The 19965-nt window shown below is 52.5% G+C and overlaps 1 protein-coding gene across 2 annotated transcripts in view; it reads right to left on the bottom strand.

Moving 5' to 3' along the window:
* Window positions 1-19965, bottom strand: part of TRAPPC9 (trafficking protein particle complex 9) — a 166181-nt gene that overhangs the window by 109978 nt on the left and 36238 nt on the right. For both annotated transcript variants that reach the window (XM_036337598.1, XM_036337599.1), the window contains 6 exons: window positions 16985-17128; window positions 9827-9953; window positions 7288-7433; window positions 5560-5645; window positions 2675-2801; window positions 1652-1784 (listed from right to left, as the gene is read on the bottom strand). In XM_036337598.1, the coding sequence (XP_036193491.1) occupies window positions 1652-1784; window positions 2675-2801; window positions 5560-5645; window positions 7288-7433; window positions 9827-9953; window positions 16985-17128 (763 nt within the window). The remainder of the gene's footprint in view (window positions 1-1651; window positions 1785-2674; window positions 2802-5559; window positions 5646-7287; window positions 7434-9826; window positions 9954-16984; window positions 17129-19965) is intronic.

Below are 19965 nucleotides of genomic sequence, written 5' to 3'. Positions count from 1 at the left end.
GAATTTCAGAACTAGGGACAGGGAATCTGGGCTTGAAACAGGGAACGCAGTGCCCCGCCACCAGGAACAGGAGGGTGAATGGCCACAGAGGACCGGGCAGACCCGAGTGTGTTTATACGCACCACAGAGAGCTTCACCCACTGTCTGGTCCAAAGCACAGAAAAGAGTGTTTAGGCAATGCCGGTCTCACACCTGCGCTGTGCAGGGAGAAGCCGACACTTAAGCAAGTTGGGCTCACGGACCAGTCATGCCCGGCCCAGGGCCTCTGGTTCCAGCCCAGATAGAGAATTGCTTTTGATGTCAACAGCAGAACTCTTTGCCTAACCCAAGAGCATGAAAACTTTCTTCTGAAAGTTTTACACCTTCAGCTCTTACAATGAGTGCCAGGATCCCTTCTGAGTTCACTCAGGCGATGCTCCTCCTGCCTCTGGTCTCAGGCTGCTCCCTCAGCGAGAAAACCCTCCTGTCCGCCCATTCACCTGCTAACTCCTCCCTCACCTCTCCCATCGCAGGCATGTACACCACCTGGAAGGACTCCGGCAGTCCCTGTGACCCCCAGCCCTGTCAGCATCCTAAGGACAGCGCCCTGGGACTGCTGCTCCCTGTCCACGTCCCCACGGCACTGGAACTGCCTGGGCAAGGACAGGACTGGTGTCAGGCCTGCACCCAGCGTCCGGCACAGTGCCCACGACATGTATGAGGGAGCTTTTAGGACATTTCAGGAAATACCAAGACACATCTTACAAAAACAGCCAAAAGAGTCAGCATGCTGTATAAGAGCAAAAATGGAGACAATCCCAAGTTCCAAGAGCAAGGACATGAATGGTGATGGGATTCTGAGATACTTTTTATGATGAGCTTTCTGACGTCACTAAAGTAAATGTGTTTAGCTTATGTTATATGCTTATGCAAAAAGTAATCTATCCCACTACCTATACTGTAATTAATAGGTACAGGGTTGACAAAAGTGGGTTTGCAGTAAGAGTACACAAAATGCCAAGTGTATTCTTATGTTACTATTAATTACTATATTGTTTATTTGTATTATGTCTTTTTGTTGTTGTTCCTCTCACCCAGGATATTTTTCCATTGATTTCAGAGAGAGTAGAAGAGAGAAGGACAGACAGAGAGAAACATGGATGTGAGAGAAACACATCGACTGGTTGTCTCCTGCACACGCCCCGACCAGGGTCAGGGAGGAGCCTGCAACCGAGGTACCTGCCCTTGACCGGAATCGAACCCGGGACCCTTTGGTCCACAGGCCAATGCTCTATCCACTGAGCCAAACTGGCTAGGGCTTATGAGCATTATTACTGCTGTGATCTTGCGTCCTTACTTATGGATTTATCTTTTAGGTAATTTAACCTACTTGGGCCCACCCCTCACTATATTTCACAAAAGCTGTGGCTGCAGAGGCAAAGTGCACACTGTGTCTGCTCTGGGTAAGAAACCCTCTGCCTCTCCACTCGCTGTCACAGAGCCCATCGCTCCCTCTGTCCCGACACAGCCCTTGCCCACACTCTAGTCACAAAGTTGGAGCCTAACTCAGGCTCCTGGTGCCCGAGAGGCGTACACTGAGCGATGCACACTGAGCCATCTGCCTCAGTGCCATGTGTAGTCCGGAGGCCGGTACCTGCTCTGTGGCATCTACCTGGGCAGAGACGTGCTGATCTGCAGTCTGGGCAGAGCAGGAATGACTTCAACTGTGGAGCCGTTGTTCTTTATTCCTGGGAGGTTGTCCAGCAAACAGTCGCTGAAGACGCCAAAGACGGTGGTGTGGTAACCTGGGAGACAAGGGGAGGGGCTTCCACCCGGCCAGCTTCCAGTCTCAGGCCTGAGGACCGAGCTGAGGTTCAGGCCCGTCACCTGCCAGTCCCACCCACAGGCCCCGCGGCTTCCCCCTGGAGGCAGAGCTAATGCAGCACCCGGTGCCCACCTTACCAGGCTGCCTGAGCGCCAGTGAACATGTGCCTGTGTGGTCTCTGTAAACTGGGATCTCTGCACAGCTTAATTCCATCTCGTCCCTTTCCTGATGTGCTTTTTAAGTGTGGCTGTCTATAACGTGAGAGTGAGAGCCAGCACTCCTTTCCAGGACATCACGTGACTTAAGTCTTTGAAAAAATGATTCAAAGTCTAAGCTCCAGAGCCAATTATTGCCATCATCACCGCCACGTGAGACAGCAAACCTGCTGCTTGTGGACAGGAACCACAACCTAAGATTAGCAAAATTTCCACGACAAAAAACTCCCTCAGTTACATAAGCACTTGAAATTGTTCAAGCTTTAAAATGGCTTTTGAGCCCGGCCGGCGTGGCTCAGTGGTTGAGCATTGACCTATGAACCAGGAGGTCACGGTTCAATTCCCAGTCAGGGCACATGTCTGGGTTGTGGGCTCCATCCCCACTAGGGGGCGTGCAGGAGGCGGCCAATCAATGATTCTCTCTCGTCATTTATGCCTCTATCTCTCCCTCTCTGAAATCAATAAAAATTTATTTAAAAATAAAAAATGAAATAAATAAAATGGCTTTGAAATTTTGAGGTTCCCTAGGTAACAAAGGAAGCAATGCCCGGAGGTTGGGACTAGGATGCTGCTGACCGGTAACAGGCCTCCGTAAGTCAGGGCAGCAGCGCGGCAGGCCGTCCTACCGACCTGAATCGGAGAGAAACCCCCTTACCGTTCACGGAAATCGTCCCCGTCGTCTGGGGGACCCCGACGAGCGTCACTGGGTAAAGACCAGACTCGGCCGGGAGGGAAAGTGCCGCAGGAAGAGACTCGAACTCCACTCCACTCGTGAGGAGCCCCTGGAACAAGGGGCAGGCGACATGAATAAGCGCAGCCCAGACCCACAACCCCGCACTCAGCCCGAGCAGCCGGGGTGCGGCCACTCACGGGCTCTCACAGCATGCCAAAGGCCAGAGGCCGTGGAGGCAGGCGAAAGTGCGTTCACACGAGACAGCGGGAATGGAAGCAGCCTGTGTGCCTGAACACATCCCTCCTGATACCAGCCCGGCACTATTTTCTATCTTCATCTGGTTTTGTTGTTTTACCAAATGGGAATGTAAACACAAAAGAAAAAACATGAAGCGTGGACATACATCGTCCAGCATCTATGAATCATCAGCTCATTTCCAAACTGACAGTGAACGAGACCGAGTCCCTGGCCTCAAGGAGCTGCCCCACGACTGGAAACGATGCGGGATGTCAGCTCTGGACGGCCCAACATTGTAACAGACATGCACAGTGCAAGAAGAAAAGGAAATGAAAGGCACACAGACAGTTATTCACACACACACACACACACACACACACACACACACACACAGACACACACACAAACTGTGGCCACAGAAAACCCTATGGAATCTAAGCGGAAAAACTAATAAGTGCATTTAGCAGAGCGACCAAGGCGTCGTCTTTAAAAAGGGAAGGTACTGCTACAATAACCTAGCAAGAACGTGTTGATGCTGTGAGCCCGAGTTCTCACGCTGGAAGAGGGATGCAGGTGTGGAATGGAGGAAGGCGAGAGAGGACTTATGGAGACGGATTAGAGCTGGAGGTACCCCTGTGAAGTCGGGATTTATGAAATTTGTGTTTGTGCTGTGCATATGGGCATGAGTCTATGTACACATATGCAGGGGCATGCATGTAGGCACATATGGGCATACTTGGGTGTGTGTATATGCTTATAGGTGCATGTGAGTGTGTGTGTCTGTGTGTACATGTGTGTCGATACATATGGACATGCATGTACACATGGGTACATATGGAACTTCGTGTCTAACGTACATGCATGCACAATTCTCCTACCTCTGTCTACAGAAAGCACCCAAGAGACACTCTAGTGGCAGTGAGCACCCCTGAGCCCAGGTTTTGAGCAGAAGTGAGAAATGATCCAACTATGTAAAGAACAGATGTCACGGGCAGGAGTAGAAACAGAAACCAATTAGATGGCTATTGCCTCTAGGTGAAATATAGCCGCATTTTGTTTCTTTTTAAAATAGCTAACGCAAATATAGCCAGCTGTTAGCATTTTCTAAATGTGGATGGTGGATATGTGAATGTTTATTATTCCCTGTAACATGTCATATGTTTGAGATATTTCATGACTTAATTTTTTAAAACCTGACCATGACTGGGGGGCTACCTCCTGGTGTCATTTTTTTTTTTTTAAAGAGAAAGTAGAATGGAGGGAGACAGAGAGAAATGCGAATGGGAGAGAGACACATTGATTGGTTACCTCCCACACACGCCCTGACCTGGGCCGGGGACTAAACCTGCGACCCAGCTACGTGCCCCTGACAGGGAGACCCTGAGACCCTGTGGTGCACCAGCCGACACTCTAACTGCTGAGCCACACCAGCCAAGGCTCCTAGTGGTCATTTTTATTTTAGTTTTTGTTCTTACCGATTTTTTATGAAAAGCTACTTTTTTAAAGATAAAAACAGTATAAGAAAAAGCAGGAGGCAGATGATACTTTGATCACTTTGGGGAGGATTCTCTAAACGACTATCATTCCCTCTTTGGCCAAGAGACAGTCCCTGGAGAGGCCTGGTCACAAGCCGAGCAGGAGGCCAGCACGCTCCTGTATCACAGGGGGCAGCACCCTCCAAGGCCTGCCTCTGAACAGCCTCAGCACTGTCAGCTCAATATGCAGCGGACGCTCTAAGAACTCACACAGATTTCAGAAAACTATGTCATGTGCTGAAGGCCTAAGCATCACCGTAAATGATGCCCCGCCCCCCTGGGAACTCTGACTCACCTGGTGCTCTCAGCTGAGCCGTCGTCATCCCTGCCTGACTGCACAGGGGTCCTGCGGCCCCTCATGCACCCCCACGCCACAGCACTGACCACATCACCGCAGGGATCGGGCCCCGGTGCCCCGCCCGAGGCCTGGCCATGGCATGGCTCTCAGCCAGACACCTGCACAAAGCACCTGCCCTCCCCTGAATGTGATCGGAAAACTCCGAGCGTCTCCACCCTCCTCTGCAGGCCTCCCTGTGAGCGTGCACACAGGGGACTTGCACAGTGGACTCTGCCCTGGGATCACTGGGATCAGCCCCAACAGCCAGGATAAAGCCCCTCCCACAATGGAGTCAGGTGAGCACTTCCGACAGACACCGCTCCCTGGTGAGCTTGAAGGCCCTGCGCACAGGACCAGCACCCGGGTCTCGAGGCTGAGAAAAAGCCCAGGAGAGTGATGAGGACGTCACCCTCTCCCTCAGCCTTGGTCACCTCATCATCAGGCAGCAGCAACGTGACCTGTGATCGTCGCACGCCAACCTCAAGATGATTTCAAATCTGATTTCCAAGCAACTAGACATGTGTGAGTCCCAATCAGAGGGGTCTCTGTCCGCTGATTCAAACACCGACCGAGTACCAGGCACTAGAGACTCGGGAAAGATAAGGTGTGATCTCCACTTACAAGCTGACCAGCCCTGACAAAGCAAATACAAAACCTGACACAGCTTAGGATGTGTGCCTCAAGTCTTAGGTAAAAAACACATCTTCATAGCAAGGTGGTGGTCAGCCCCAAAGGGTCGAATGAGTGGTGATACATACCATGTTCTCAACTCGGAGTTCAAAGGGCATGGGGTTGTACACCATCAGCTGGACTTCGCACACATCTCCTTGCACCCACTGGAAATCTAGAAACACACACACAGGGTCCATGTGTTAGCTGGGACTCTGTGTATTTCACATGGTTTCCTCTGGCAAGTCCTTTCTCCGGCGAAGCAGCGGGCATAAACATCGTCATGAGGTAGCCAAGGCAAAGCTGGTTTCCCCACAGGCTTTCTCAGAACCAGAGCAGGTCCTACCACCACTTGGGTGCCACATGACAGGTATTTCTCGCCATCAGCAGAGACTGATTCTCGCCATCAAGCCAAATGCAGCCTCACAAAACCGAATCAGTCCCGATAGCACCAAGCTGGGCGCGGAGCCGCCAGCCGCACAGCTTCCCGGGCCCCGAGGCCAGTTAAGTGACATATTAGCTTGCTCCCCTCTCGCTCCCCTCCGTAACACAGTGGCTTCTCCTCCTGACCACTCCCAGGGCGGCTGCAGGTCACCACCGGTGGGGGGCAGAGTTCTGAGATGACGCCCAGCCTGGGGCAGGTGCCCTGGGAGAGCCTCTCCCTAGTGCGACTATGAGGAGGAGGCTCTGCTCTGTAACAAAGGTAAAGGGATTCTGCAGACTGACTAAGGTCTCCAATCGGTCGACTTGGGGTTAATCAAAAGGGAGAGTACCCTGGGTGGGCCTGGTTTAATCAGGTGAATCCTGAAAGAAAAGACTCAAAGCCAGAGAAGGCCTATGGGAGGCCATGTGGCAAAGCCCCAAGAGCGGCCTGGAGGAGCTGAGAGCGGCCTGGCTGACAGATAGCAAGAGAAGAGGGGTGTCAATTATACAACTCCCCCAATCATACAAGAAGACTCGTTCATGGAGACTGGAATTGTGGCCTAAAGATACGTGATTCTTCAAACCTCTAGGCAGGTCCTAGCTGATGAGTATATTACCAAAGAGAAAGAAGCCACAGAATGTAAATTACATTTTCCTACCCATGGGTGTTCAACCAATAATATGCATTCTGGCTGCAGCTTCTGTTACATCTCAGAAAAAATCTTGCCTCACCCACTGAATGCATCCTCAGTCCAGGTGAGCAGGTGCTTCTCGCTGTGATGGGGAGCCAGGTGCTAAAGGAGATGCCCTGGCTGTGACCACTGACCTGGCTGGGGCCTGAGCTCAGCCACGTCCGAGCTCCACCCAGGCAGGCGATTTAGATTTGCCGTCTTGTTTTCTGTCTGTAAACTGGGACTAGGACGCCTGTAGCGCCTGCAGTTATGAGGATCACTGCAATGCAGCACAGAGGATTATTTTCATAAAATGAAACCTCGACAATTTCTTAAGCCGGGAGAGGAAAAAAGAGGGGCAGGGCCGGCCCCAGGGCTGACCCTGCAGCCGCACAGCCCCAGGCGCCAAGGGCCCGCCTCTGTCCGTATCCCCACCCAACCCTGAATGGAGTCAGCCGTTCATCCCCAGTGGCTCGGAAGCCACGCCAGGCCTTGGAAATCACTCCACTTACTGCCTGCTGCAGTTCACATGAGTCTCCGCTAACAGAGGCCCTCTGGCCGCTACAACTCCCACAAACATCCCCTTTCGTGAAACAGATTTTAAAAGTCAGATCTATGACAACTGCCCGGCGGAGGCAGCGAACTGATAAGCCGAGAGGAGAGACTGCTCTGCACAGATGCCTGCACACGCCTGAAGCTCGAAAGCCAGGAGGGCGGTCCTACCGATCTTCTTGCTCCGCTCCTCCCCACGGCTGTGGGCAATGATGGGCGAGTAGATGAAGGGGCTCTTGGCGGACACGTTCTGACCCAGCAAGCTCTTCATTTTCTGCGGCCGGAGGCTGGCAGGGAGGTTCAGCAGTTTCACATGCCTACAGTTTCAAATGGAACAGAAATACGTCACCTGCCTTGTCAGCTTGGTTTCAGCGGAAATACCACCCAGCAGATTGTGTCAGGAGAACAGTGCATCCCACAGCAAACAAACTGAGGGGGAGAAATTGCTCCGAGGCGGCAGGACAGCGCGAATGCTGCACACGGTGGCCCGGACCCTCCCAGGACGGGGCGGTGACCCTGCAGTCGGAGGCCCGGTTGAAACCTGAACTGCACTGCGCAGCACCATGTGCCGGGGCCAGTGGCAGGCCGGCCCCAGACTTGGGCCCCGTGTCTATGAAGTGCGGTGAGCCCTCAGACTGCTGGGAGGACTTGAGCTGCCCCATTCAGGTTCCCTCTTCTCCCTGCTCTCTCCTTCCTGCCGAGCACCCACACAGCAAACAGAAGGGCAGCCCCGATCGCTCAGCCCCAGGGCCCACATGTGAAGGTCAACAGCACCGTTGCTTCATTTAAGGGAATGACTGGGTCTCCATCGGCCTGGCTGTACCTTACACTGCTTTCCCAGCTGGGACGGGTGCTCAGCAATGCTCACGCTCCCACCAACCAGCCTGCGTGTACCACAGGTTTACTAATCCCTGGAGCCTGCGCACATCCAGGCCCTGCAACCACTTCCGTGCACTCCCTCGTTACACACCACACCTGCCCCGTCGGCTCCAGTCAAGGGCTCGTACCTCGGTCACAGGCTCAACCCCCGGCCCTGGTCAGGATGCTTTTGGGAAGCAACCAGTTGACGTGTCTCTCTCCCATGGATGTTTCTCTCTCTTTCTCTCTCTCCTAACCCCCTCCCTTTCACTCGCAAAAAAAAAAAAAAAAAAAAAAAAAATCAATGAAAAAATATTCTTTGGTAAGGATAAAAAAACTAATAATAAAATATGCAAAGGAATTCGGAGGGCGTGGTCAGCCAGACAAGGAAAGAAAAGCAGCGGACAGCCAAGGCATTCACTCACAACCAGAATTGAGCACCCATGTCTTCTTATGAAACCCATCCTAGGGAAAAACAGTCACGAGGCACTGACTTCATGCAGCAAGAGTCGCTGCAGAACTAATACTGTATGTTTGTTCTTCGAAGCTGCCACCAACCAAGAAAGCAGAATCCCAGGGACAAGACGTCCAAGACAGGGAGTATTTTTAGAGACTTTAGGGGCTGTTAACATTTTAAAACCTGACGCGCAGCATGCTGTTGCTAACTGGGGCCGTGAAAGCAATGGCGGAACACTAACCAGGAAAGTGATACAAACTGGCAGAGAGAAGCGCCCGGGAAAGAACTCACCTCTCTCCCTTGCTTTTCACTCCACCGACCTAACTCACAGCAGAAACACACCTGAGACCCAGTGGAGAGCTCTGCAGACGGGCATGACAAAAACTCGCCATCTCTGCCCACATCAGGACAGTGTGGAGGGCACCCACCCCTCTAAGCCCACATGGCTGAGACGGCCAGAGAGGGCATGAACCCCAGCCAGGCTAGTGATGGGACCACCCCCTCAGACTCCTGAATGCTGCTGTGCACATCTCACTATCTTCAAACACCCCAGAGGGAGGTGATGGGCTGGGTGATAGCGGGACAGAAGGGCTGGGCCACGGAGGACCCTGGTGGGGCCGTGGGAGCCTCCTCCTAACACTGGGAGGCTGGCTTTGCCCTGTTTCAGACTACAAGGAAAACCACCCTGACTAGCGTGGCCTCCGGGCCCCTTTTTGAATAAAGGTCTGTAATCCTTCCTCAAACAGTATAATTAACTTAAGAGTTTACATTTTAAAAGCACCAAAGCCACTCAAAGCAACTCGAAGCTCATTCTGACTGGAGGGTTTTGATCCTCATCAATAAAAACGGCCTCATTAACTGCAGAGCTCTCACCGGGTTGAAGGAGTTCAATGTTGGTGCATAAAAAACAACCACCATCAGCCATCCCTCCCCCAACCCCAGGCCAACGACAGGCCCACTGGCTTTCTGTCAATGGCATCTCCACTCCGCTCATTTCTCCTTCAGTAATCCGTGGCTGGCAGTGTGCACACAACCCACATGACCGTCTGGGCAGTAACAGTCGGGCTGGCTTTTATGTACATGCTCATGTGTGGAGGGTCCTGCAGGGATAAAACAAGGTGCTTATACTTCAGTTGGGCCGTCTTGGCTTGAACCCGGGGAGGAGTGACTGGTCTGGGTGTGGCAGCCCCTGGCACAGGTCCCTGGGCTCCTAACATGCTGGCCATCCTCTCATGCCTGGGACACCCCTTACATTTGCTAGGACTGCTGATGAGGTCCGACGAGACAATAGACAGCCAGCGACAAATGGAGACTCATCCAAAGGCCTTGTTCACGACCAGGGCTGAGGATGGGCCCAGCGTGACGCACACCTCCCGCACTCGCCAGCCGCCCTACCTGACGATGGGCAGCTTGGTGAGGGGCACAGGCGGCAGGCTGAGGCCGTCCGGGAGGGTGATAAGCTCCATTGTCCCAGGGCACTTGGACGTGTAGCTCTCCAGGCTCTGCGTCACGTCTTTCTTTTCTGAAGAGAAAATAGAAATAAAACAAAGGTGAGACCAAAGTCAATGTGGGAAGCTTTTACTTTATTTAAGCAAAAGTAAACTTTTCAACCCAAACCCTGACAGTTCAATGAGCCCCATCTTCTGACAGCGATAAAGGGGCAGCGACCACAAGAGACCAAAAGAAAGTGGGAGCTTTGTTCGATGTATTTAGACGGCCACTGGCAGCGGCTCCGTTCAGGGCCTGTGGGTAACGGGACACTAAGTTTCTGTCTTCTAGATGCATTTCCCAGGAAAGTCAGCCGGCGGACAGGACGCAGACCGGCATGTTTATTCCTGAGCCAACACTTGTCCAGCAGTCCCCAGGTCCAAGCCAAATGCCAGGCCCACCCCAGGAGTCTGTGTCCGTCCACATAACGATATTCGAGAGAAGAAGTTCAGGTCTACATTTCTGATGCCGAAAGGGAGCCTTGTGAGGCGGCCATTTTCCCACCCAACCCACCCTGCCCCTAGGAGGGAGGAAGAGAACACGGTGACCATGATGGCGTTTGCTTGTGTCTGTGACGTGCTCCCCTACCTGCTCGCAGACTGTAAGTGCGACCCCCACGAACGCACTTTCCAGCCTAAAACACATGGCAGCCCTGACTGGTTTGGCTCAGTGGATAGAGCGTCGGCCTGGGGACTGAAGGGTCCCAGGTTCGATTCCAGTCAAGGGCATGTACCTTGGTTGCGTGCACATCCCCAGTAGGGGGTGTGCAGGAGGCAGCTGATCGATGTTTCTCTCTCATCGATGTTTCTCTCTATCCCTCTCCCTTCCTCTCTGTAAAAATCAATAAAATATATTTCAAAAAAAACAACACATGGCAACCCAGGCAGGTAGGCCTCGCTGCGTCCGTGTCGCAGAGGAAAAGGCAGAGACCAAGTGACGTCAGATGGCTTGTCAAAGATCACGTGTATGTGGTCTTGTCACTATGCTGTTTAGACGAATCAAGGAAGTTGGGGGCGAGGGGAGAGTTCGAGGCTCACTCCTCAGCCATTGTTTCCTCTGTCGTTGCAGACAGACCTGGAGAGAAGAGTAGCAGGGCGCCCGGGGGAGGCCCACGGCAAGGCAGTCGGACCTGGTCCGCTAAAGGCTGCTGTGCGCACCGTGGGGAAGCCACCCAACCTTCTGAGCCTGTCTCCCGTGTCAAGAGTGACCAAGGACGAATGCGATGAGGTATCAGAAACTGGTTGGTAGACGTGAGCACGGAGCCCGGGAAATGAGGGTGACGTCCGGCCTCTTCTGTTTGGCGATTGCCCCAATAAGTGAAAACGCAGAAGACAACACAGATCGCTGGAAACATGATACTCAGCCAGTTAAACATCTTACGTAGCAAGAAAAACCAACCCTGCTTTTCTTCACTCTGCAAACACACCCCGGCAGCTCCTCGGCCCAGCTACGAGGCTCGGAGCGGTCACGTGCCACCGCGACGCTGATGAGCGACCTGCCAGGCCAGCAGGGTGGCCACGCCCTCCCGGACCAGAACCAGCCGCTCTCTCCTCAGCAGCACGCAGACGGGCTGCAACACGGCGAGCCACGCTGACGCCTCCGTGGCACTGCCTGCACCTGTGACTCACTTGGTTTACACAGCGACACCTCGGGGGCCCTGATCAGCAGCCATTCAAGCACAGCGGGAGATTAAATATTTCCCTCGTTCTCTTCAAGTACATCAACATGATCTACCACAATGAAAGGCAATTATTTCAAGCCATCGGCTTCCTGTCTCATCACCCAGGTAAAGCACCACCTAGAAACTATTGAAGGGTCTCTAGAGACCCCAGGATGGCACCCAGAGGGGAGCTGCCTGGAGAAGGAAGACTTGGTGCATAATTAGAAAGAAGCTGCATATCCGATGATGAAGGCATGGCGGGAGAAGATGAGGCACAGTAATAGGACGCACATTCAGGCGCCACTAAAAACGACACTTACAAAGCTCTGCCATCATATGGGAAATGTCTGTTACATTCTGTGGAAAACCAGGTTGCAAAACTATATTTACGAATAAATTCAATTTTAAAACAATGCAATTTTTAAAAGAATAGAAAACAATATTGAGAACTACACAGCAATGCCCGGGTGTTGGCCTGTGCAGGCCATGCATAACTTTCTCCTCTCTGTTCACATTTTCCGAGATTTCTAAGGGGAGCATATGTTATTTATATAATAAAAATAAAATAAAGTAAACACTTATAATTGAATTTCCACAGCAGCTCAGTAGGGTTTCTAAACGTTCTGCGTGAGCAAAGACCATGTCGGCGCAGGAGGAACTCTGGGGGCCTGCGCTGTGGCCGAGGGGATCCCCGCAGCTGTCCTGGGCTGGGCTGGGCTGAGGAGCGACAGGCGGGCAGCGACTGGCATTTAAGAGGACTTGCTACTGCTGGCCCCGGGCAGGCCCTTCACATGGGTCATCTCCATAACTAGGCCCTGAAACGTTGTGTGCGGTGCCACTGTCGTCCCTGCCTTACAGAGGAGCACCCTGAGCTGGCAGGATCTGGCCCCAGCTCAGTGCACCCCCCTCGCACGCTCAGCCGTCAGTCGCCCTTCCCTCTAAAGCTATCTCATGCGTATTTCACAACACTCCTCTAGCCTCTAGCACAGCCCGCGTTGACTGTCGGCCTCCTGCTGGCTCACGTGGCACCGCACCGGGCACCGGCAAACTCAGATTCCCATCAGCCTCGGGCATTTCTTTTCAATAAAAGCACTTCACACACAAAACAAACGATTTCCTGTCGGAATCCCTGAGGCCCAAGTCTCTGTGCCGCCATTTCCCTCCCAAGCTTCACAGAGAGTGGATGTACCCCGCCCGACTTTCCCAGAATCTTTACCGTTGGCAGGTGAAAGTTAGTTAATTAATGAACAATAAAAGCTGTTACTAAACCTGTACCTAAAGGGGACATGGCTCGTCCACTGAGGCATGACTTCCCATGTGTATAATTTTACAAACCACGAGAAGCCTCCTTGGGTGGCAAGTCACAGATCTGATTTGGGAAAAACTGCTCCCCACAGAACAGGGGGTGCTCAGGGGCGCCAAGACTCTTGGGCAGTGACCAGGTGGTTCTCTGCATTTTCCTTCCGAACCACACGGATAATGAAGGAGGAGGGAAGGAAGAGGGGAAGGAGGAGGGGCAGGGGGAGGAAGGGAGGAAGGAGGGAGAGAAAGAAGGGAAGAGGGAAGGGAGGAAGGAGGAGAAAGAGAGGGGAGGAAGGAGGTGACATGACGAGCACGCTGACAGACTCCCCTCTCACCCGCCCACAGGACAAGTCTACACCTCAGCCGGGCATGGGGCTGTCATCAGCACCCAGCTGCACCCCTGGAGCCCGAGCCCGCTGTTCTGCAGGCGGCCCATGTTCAATGGCACAGCGGTGCCCGGTGCACAGGAGCACCTGGAACTCACTGTGACTCTGACCTGGCATAGCCCTGCTGGGCACTGTCCCCGAGCACCACAGAGCTCAGATCTAAGGTCACCTCTCATGCTGCTCGCTTCCACCCAGGATCCACCACGTGCGAGATGATCGATGACTATTTATAGGAAGGAAATGGAGAAGCCTCCTCCGGCGTGACTCTTGGCCTCTTCCTGGTCCCTTATTCCCCGCACAGCGCTCCTAGAGACCTTAGCATGTGTCCTTCATGAGCCCGAAGGGGCCACTGCAACTGCACGCCCAACTCAGAAAGCTACCTGCTCCATGTGTAAAAACAAAAAGCCTATAAAGGAATGGGCTGTTCCACTCCTTATTCTCTTCACAGCACGACGCACTCCCACTCACAAAGCACACGCTCTCAGACAGTGGGTGTCCGGCAGGGCAGGGGAGGACATGGTTGGGGATGTTCCTGTCTAGCTCATCTAGGCCTGTGTGCGGGGGCGTGCCACAGAAAACAAACACCAAGTCGCCCCTGGTATTAAAACAAGAAGTGAAATATCTATCAAATATGCAGAGAGAGAAGGAAAAAAGACACAATGCTCTTCTCAGTGCAGATTGACCTGTGCCTCCTGAAGGTGGACAGGGCCCAAACCCCAAGATCCAGCCTTCCCCGGGGTGCCGGCTGGTCTGGCTGGAAGCCACACCCCTGAATCCCTTTCCCCTGAATCCGCTTCCCCGCGCAGCTGAGCTGCTGCTCCAGGGACCTGACCACACAGGGATGAGCAGCGGGTGTTCAGACCCTGCGGGCGGAGGCCTCCGGCCTGGCCTCTCCTCTGCTGGGCCAGGCGGGTAGCAGCCAAGGGCTCCCATCTCCCTACAGGAACCCCATCACCAGAGCTGGGGGCTAGGGTCTGGGAGCGGCTGAGAAGCCGGCACGGTCCACTCCACCCCTGGGGTCCCTCTCTGCCTGGCGGGCTCCAGCTGGTCCTTGCCGCCTTCACACCCACCATCCCATCCTGGCCGCCTGCCGAGGGCCTCAGGACCCGGCAGCACACACGGAACACAAGCCAAACCCCTGTCATAGGCCATGTGTGTGGGGACACGTGTAAGCACTCAGAGGCACCCCTCCTTCACCAACAGTAGGCCGGCTCCTCGGAGCCTCTTTCCGACTGGGCCCCGGCCCCAGGCCCCGGCCGCGGCTGTCCTTGGCCTGCCTGGGGCAGCTGTAGCAAGAACCTGCTAAATCAGTTCACCAAGTCCCCCCACACCCTTGATATCTAATCACCCGGCATCCGATCCACTTCCTCATCCCGCCCTTGAGGCCCAAGTCCTTGGCCGCCTTCACAAGGACCCTGTTAGGACAGTTCGGCCCCAACCCCCTGGCCCTGATGTCTCCGCTCAGTAATTTTCCATCTGCGCCTCCCTCCAGCTGCTGCCGGCTCCACGTCCCCACTTGTCCTTGTGTTCGGGGCTGAGCTCAACCTCTCCCCTACAGCAGCCTCCTAATAAAGTCTGCCTCACCATGTTAGCAGGTGTGAGCGGATTTCCTCTGACAGTACATATGCATTATGCATGTGTACATATGCATTATGTGTGTGTACGTATGCATTATGTATGCGTGTACATAAGCATTACGCATGCATTTTGTGTACGTGTTCCATTTATTTAGCCCAGAAATGAACCCTGACTGATGCAGCAGTACGCACAGCTTTGTTGTCATTTTCAAAGGGGTACCTTCCTCTTCCATAAGCAAAACCCTCTGTGATGGAAGGCTGTTCTGAAACTGTTTCCAAGCTCAATGAGCGGTTTCCTTTTTCCTTCAAAGAAATGAAAAATGTCATCACCCCACCTCCAGGGGGCAAACAAAACTTGGCATGTTCAAGAAATCAAAGTGGTCGCTGTGGGTCACATGTAGGGAGCCTCACCCGGCTGTTAGATTCACACGTGGTGCCTGAAGCTAATCTCTGTAACACATAGGTGCTGCTTAGGGTTCCAGCGACACTTGCAAACTCCACGGTAAGCTAAGGGGACCTGTCACAGTGCTCAAAAGGGGTTCCCTGACACCCTCAGTTTTATCCCAGAAACAAGTGCACCCTTTTGGGAGGCACCCTCACTCTTTCCCACCGCGGCCCACCCCCCGGTGGTTATGGTGTAGAGTGCGCTGTCTACTGAGTGTGTATACGTCCCTGGGACCGGGGCTGAAAGCTGGGCTCTAGACTCGGCGCTGCCCTGAGTGACCGGGGAGACTTCAGGCGAGCGCTTAATTAGCAGCTCAGAGCATCACAGACCTCGCCAGCACGGTGGTCAGGATGCGAGCTGCCTCCCTCATCCAGACGAATGAGGCAGGAGGCAGGAAAGCGCTCAGAAGACTGCAAAGGAGTTTCACATAAAAGAGATACAATTAGCAAACAAACAGAGGAAACAATATCCGGCTTTGCATGTTACCCAGAAAATACAAATTAAAACAGTGAGGCAACATTCTGTACACCCTGGATTAGCAGCACTGCTGCGGGCGGTACAATTAGACCCATCCTTCCAGAAGGCAATTTGGCAATAGGTTGCAACAGCAATAAAAATGCTCGCGCGGCTGACCCGGCAAGCCCTCTCCTGATAAAATCGCTCCTGCTCAGAAAGCTGAAGACCTGAGGGTGGTCACCATGGCGTTATCAGTAACAGCAAACACCAACCAAAGGCAGTGTTTAATATTAATGCATCCAGCACGACGTGCGCGCCCATGTGACTGCTGGGAGCTTTAGGGTGCAGGGCTTCTTTTGGAGGTGATCAAAAGATTTTTAAAATGGACTCTGGTGCAAGGTGCATGTCTATGAATGTCCTAAGAAAGTGGCATAGCCCCACCAGCGTGGCTCAGTGGTTGAGCGTCAACCTATGAACCAGGAGGTCCCGGTTCGATTCCCGGTCAGGGCACATGCCCGGGTTGCAGGGGGGCATGCAGGAGGCAGCCAATCAGTGATTCTCTCTCATCATCAATGCTTCTATCTCTCTCCCTCTCCCTTCCTCTCTGAAATCAATAAAAAATATTTTTTTAAAAAAAGAAACAGGTATATTTTAAATGGGTGAATTGTGTAGTGTGTGAATTAAACCTCAATCAAGTTGATTTTTAAAAAGGAAAAGCATTAATTATTCATGCACTTGGCAACATGTGAGTGCCAAGCATGCCACTGGGTGACGGGATGGGACACAAGCAGGTGGACACCTGCCTCCAGGAGCTTGCAGCTTCCATGGGGAGTGGCGATTAAGTAAGTGATGGACATACAGGGATGACCAGTGCTCCAATGGGCACGTTCCACACTCAAGGGAGAACATTTCAGAGGCATCCAAGCTGTTCTAGGGCGACCAAGAAAGGCTGCCTAGAAAAAAATGAAGGGAGGTATGTAGGAAGGTGGCACCAGGCAAGAACGAGCCCATGACCCAAGGGAAAAGGGTCAAGTGCCAGGGATCAGGATGGCACCCTAAACTCTAAGGCCCAGCGAGGATTCCACCTGGACCAGCTGCCACGCAGACACTGCGCCTCCATCATCGCCAGGCCACGGGGAGCTAGTCACCGGTCCGCAGCCAGAATTCCATACGGGACCCCGGCAGCCAGAGAGCTCTCATGCGTAGCTGCTTGAAAAAACTGAGTCTGGAAGCACTCACCTTGATCCGACAGGAAGTCCAGCATGGTCTGCAGCAGGAAGGACAGGTGCCTGACGGACAGGGCGGGGTTCCCCATCCTCCGGGAGGCGTAGACCAGCTCGTGAAGCAGGCGCATCTGCACAGCAGCCCAGCCTCGATGCGTGCCTGCCACCAAAGCCACACAAAGTCACAGATCAGAGACGAGCAGCAGGACGGGCATGGGACTGACACGTCTATATAATGTGTGAGCCTTGAGGGTCCAAACACAATGTCTCCACCGTCACACTCCCAGGGCAGCAGATGACGTTCCATTTATTTAGCTCAGAAATGAACTCTAAAGTGGTACTTTTTTCATGCATTACCTGGTTCATATTACACTTTCTTCTGCAAAGAGACAATTTTTTAAGTAACCCATTTTGAAATAATTATAACAAGGTTGAAAAAAGATTACATTTTCGACAGCATATACCAGTGTTGGGCATACTTCTTATTTTTTTTCAACAGAATACTGATATTTGGTGGGTTTTGTTACCAACAACCAAGGACATGACATTCAAAAGCACAGTATTTCTCTGAAGTAGAACAAACGTACAGAAAAGCAGATAAACTAGAAACAAGGTTATCAGCAAACTTTTGTGGCCACCCCTCCAAAATGATTCAGTGTACGTGACATTAGAGGTGGGGAAACTGTTTGCACAGCCAGTGAAAAGGATCTCTTTTTCTTTTTAATCCTTACTGGGGATATTTTTTCCATCTTTTTTTTTTTTTTTTAGAGACTGGAAGGGAGGGGGGAGAGACAGAGAGAGAAACATCAATGTGAGAGAGATACATTGATTGGCTGCCTCCTGCACTTGCCCTCTCACCATCCAGAGCCAGGGATCAAGCCCGCAACTGAGGTACGTGCCCTTGACCAGAATTGAACCCGGGACCCGTCAGTCCCTGGGCCAACGCTCTAACCACTGATCAACTGGCCAGGGCGTGGAAAGGACCTCTGTAAAATCACAGAACTTCAGACTGATTTATTCCATTCTCCTTTGGGCAACAACTACTAGTCTTAGGTTTTTTTCACCTTCAAATCCTTCGTGAAGAAGATAGTGGTCCCAGGAACCCAAACCAAATAGGTCACCCCGCAGTGTGGTGTGCCCAGGCCAAGGAGCTTGTAGAAAAGTTGGGGGAAAGGGCTTAAGGCTCCAATCAGAGGTTCCTCCCTCACTGCCCCTAGCAGCCTCCTCGCCCTCTGTCCTGCCCACACAGTGGACCAGGCCTGCTGTGTGTTCCCACGGCACCGAGCACACAGTGCCACCGTGGGAGTTATCTGGCAGGTGCAGTGAGGCACCTGTAAACTCCCGTGTTTGTTTCTGTCTGTCCTTCCCTTCCCTGTGAACTAGGACTGTCTTACCCACCCGGGACCCGTGATGCCTGGCAGGAAGCTGGCACACAGCTGGTACTCAGCCAGCTTGGGAATCGGATGGGACGCCTGCTGAGAGACATGCCCATTTTACAGACACGCAGACACATTTGTGCAGGGGAAAAGGACATGATTTCTGGGACCGGCTGTAAAATACCTCAACAAAGGGACAAATGGGGCGGGGGGGAGCATAAACAAAGCAGACATGGCCCAATGAGAGAAAGGCAAGTCCCTGGATTGTTTCCACATTGTCAGCAGAAGCTAGAACCCAACACTGACACAAAGCAAGCAGCTTTAAATATATTTTTTTATTAATTTCAGAGAGGCAGGGGGAGGGAGGGAGAGAGAGAGAAACATCAAGACGACAGAATCATTGATCGACTGCCTCCTGCACACCCCACACTGGGGATCAAGCCCACAACCTGGGCATGTGTCCTGACCAGAATCAAACCACAACCTCCTGGGTCATAGGTCAACACTCAATCACTGAGCCATATCCACCGAGCAAAACAAGCCACTTTAAAAAGGATTGAGACGCTGAAATTGATGTCGTGACTAACCTCGCCATAAATTCAAAATGATCCAACTTAAATAATCTCAACACCACTATATGAAGGAGGCTTTCTTGCTTTAGAACTCGGAAAATCATTTTGCTGATTTTCTTTTAAATAGATAATGATCCACTTCCTACCACAGGCAATTATGAGTAAGACTGAGTATAAATTTCCTTAACACTAAATAGTGTGTGAGTTGTCATTTCTGTGTGAGTCAAATTGCTTCTCCTATAAAAACTTAAATCTTTTCATTTTTAAGACAGATTTGCAACAGAGGACCCAGCAATAAAGTTTCCAACACTCTTGTATTTAAGAAGCTCACCAATGTGAGAGTTGATCACATCACCTCTGCCTTTCCGCAGCCCCCTGCCTTGCCTGTCTCCTTCCTCAGAGCTCCCGGGGAATGTAATCCGCTGCCCAGGAAAAGGCTGCGCCAAAGGACTGATGGAAAATCTCCATGTACAGCCACACAAAGACCAAAATGACAACGCGCCACCGAGAGCCGGCAGCACGCGGCACCCCTGCGCTGCTCTGTGGACCGTGCGGAAGCAGCAAGTGAAAACGCTCATGTCAAGAAATAGGCAGAATACATTTCAGGTCCTGACAATCCAGTCCACCTTTTCTTCACAGGCTCGGGGCTTGAGCACATTTCCTCTGAACTCTCGGAGAGAGGGCTGAAGTGGCCCAGGGCACCGCGGAGACAGGTGCGGAGGGATTCTCATTCCTTCTTATCAGCACATCCAGGGGACACTTACCCTCTTCCTTTATTTGATCTCCCGCGACTACCATCTTGTCTTCCCGAATCTCTCACAAACTGATGGCGAATGTCCCCTCCTGAGACGGAGGCTAAGGAAAAGGACCTAGGCACTGGGAGGTGTGCACATGCGCTTATTTTTCAAAAGAAACATGTTTCGTGCCGTGATTGCAGGAGGGGACGGGAGAGGGGACAAGGGGGATAACTGGTGCTGGCTGGACGGAGACTAGCCTTGGGGTGAACACACCCACAGTGCCAGGTGACGTGTTGTGGAATTATGCCCTGA

Source organism: Myotis myotis, unplaced genomic scaffold (assembly GCF_014108235.1).
Source record: "Myotis myotis isolate mMyoMyo1 unplaced genomic scaffold, mMyoMyo1.p scaffold_m19_p_16, whole genome shotgun sequence".
NCBI lineage: Eukaryota > Metazoa > Chordata > Mammalia > Chiroptera > Vespertilionidae > Myotis > Myotis myotis.
Note: the sequence above shows the minus strand (reverse complement) of the source record. Positions and strands in the feature narration are given on the sequence as shown.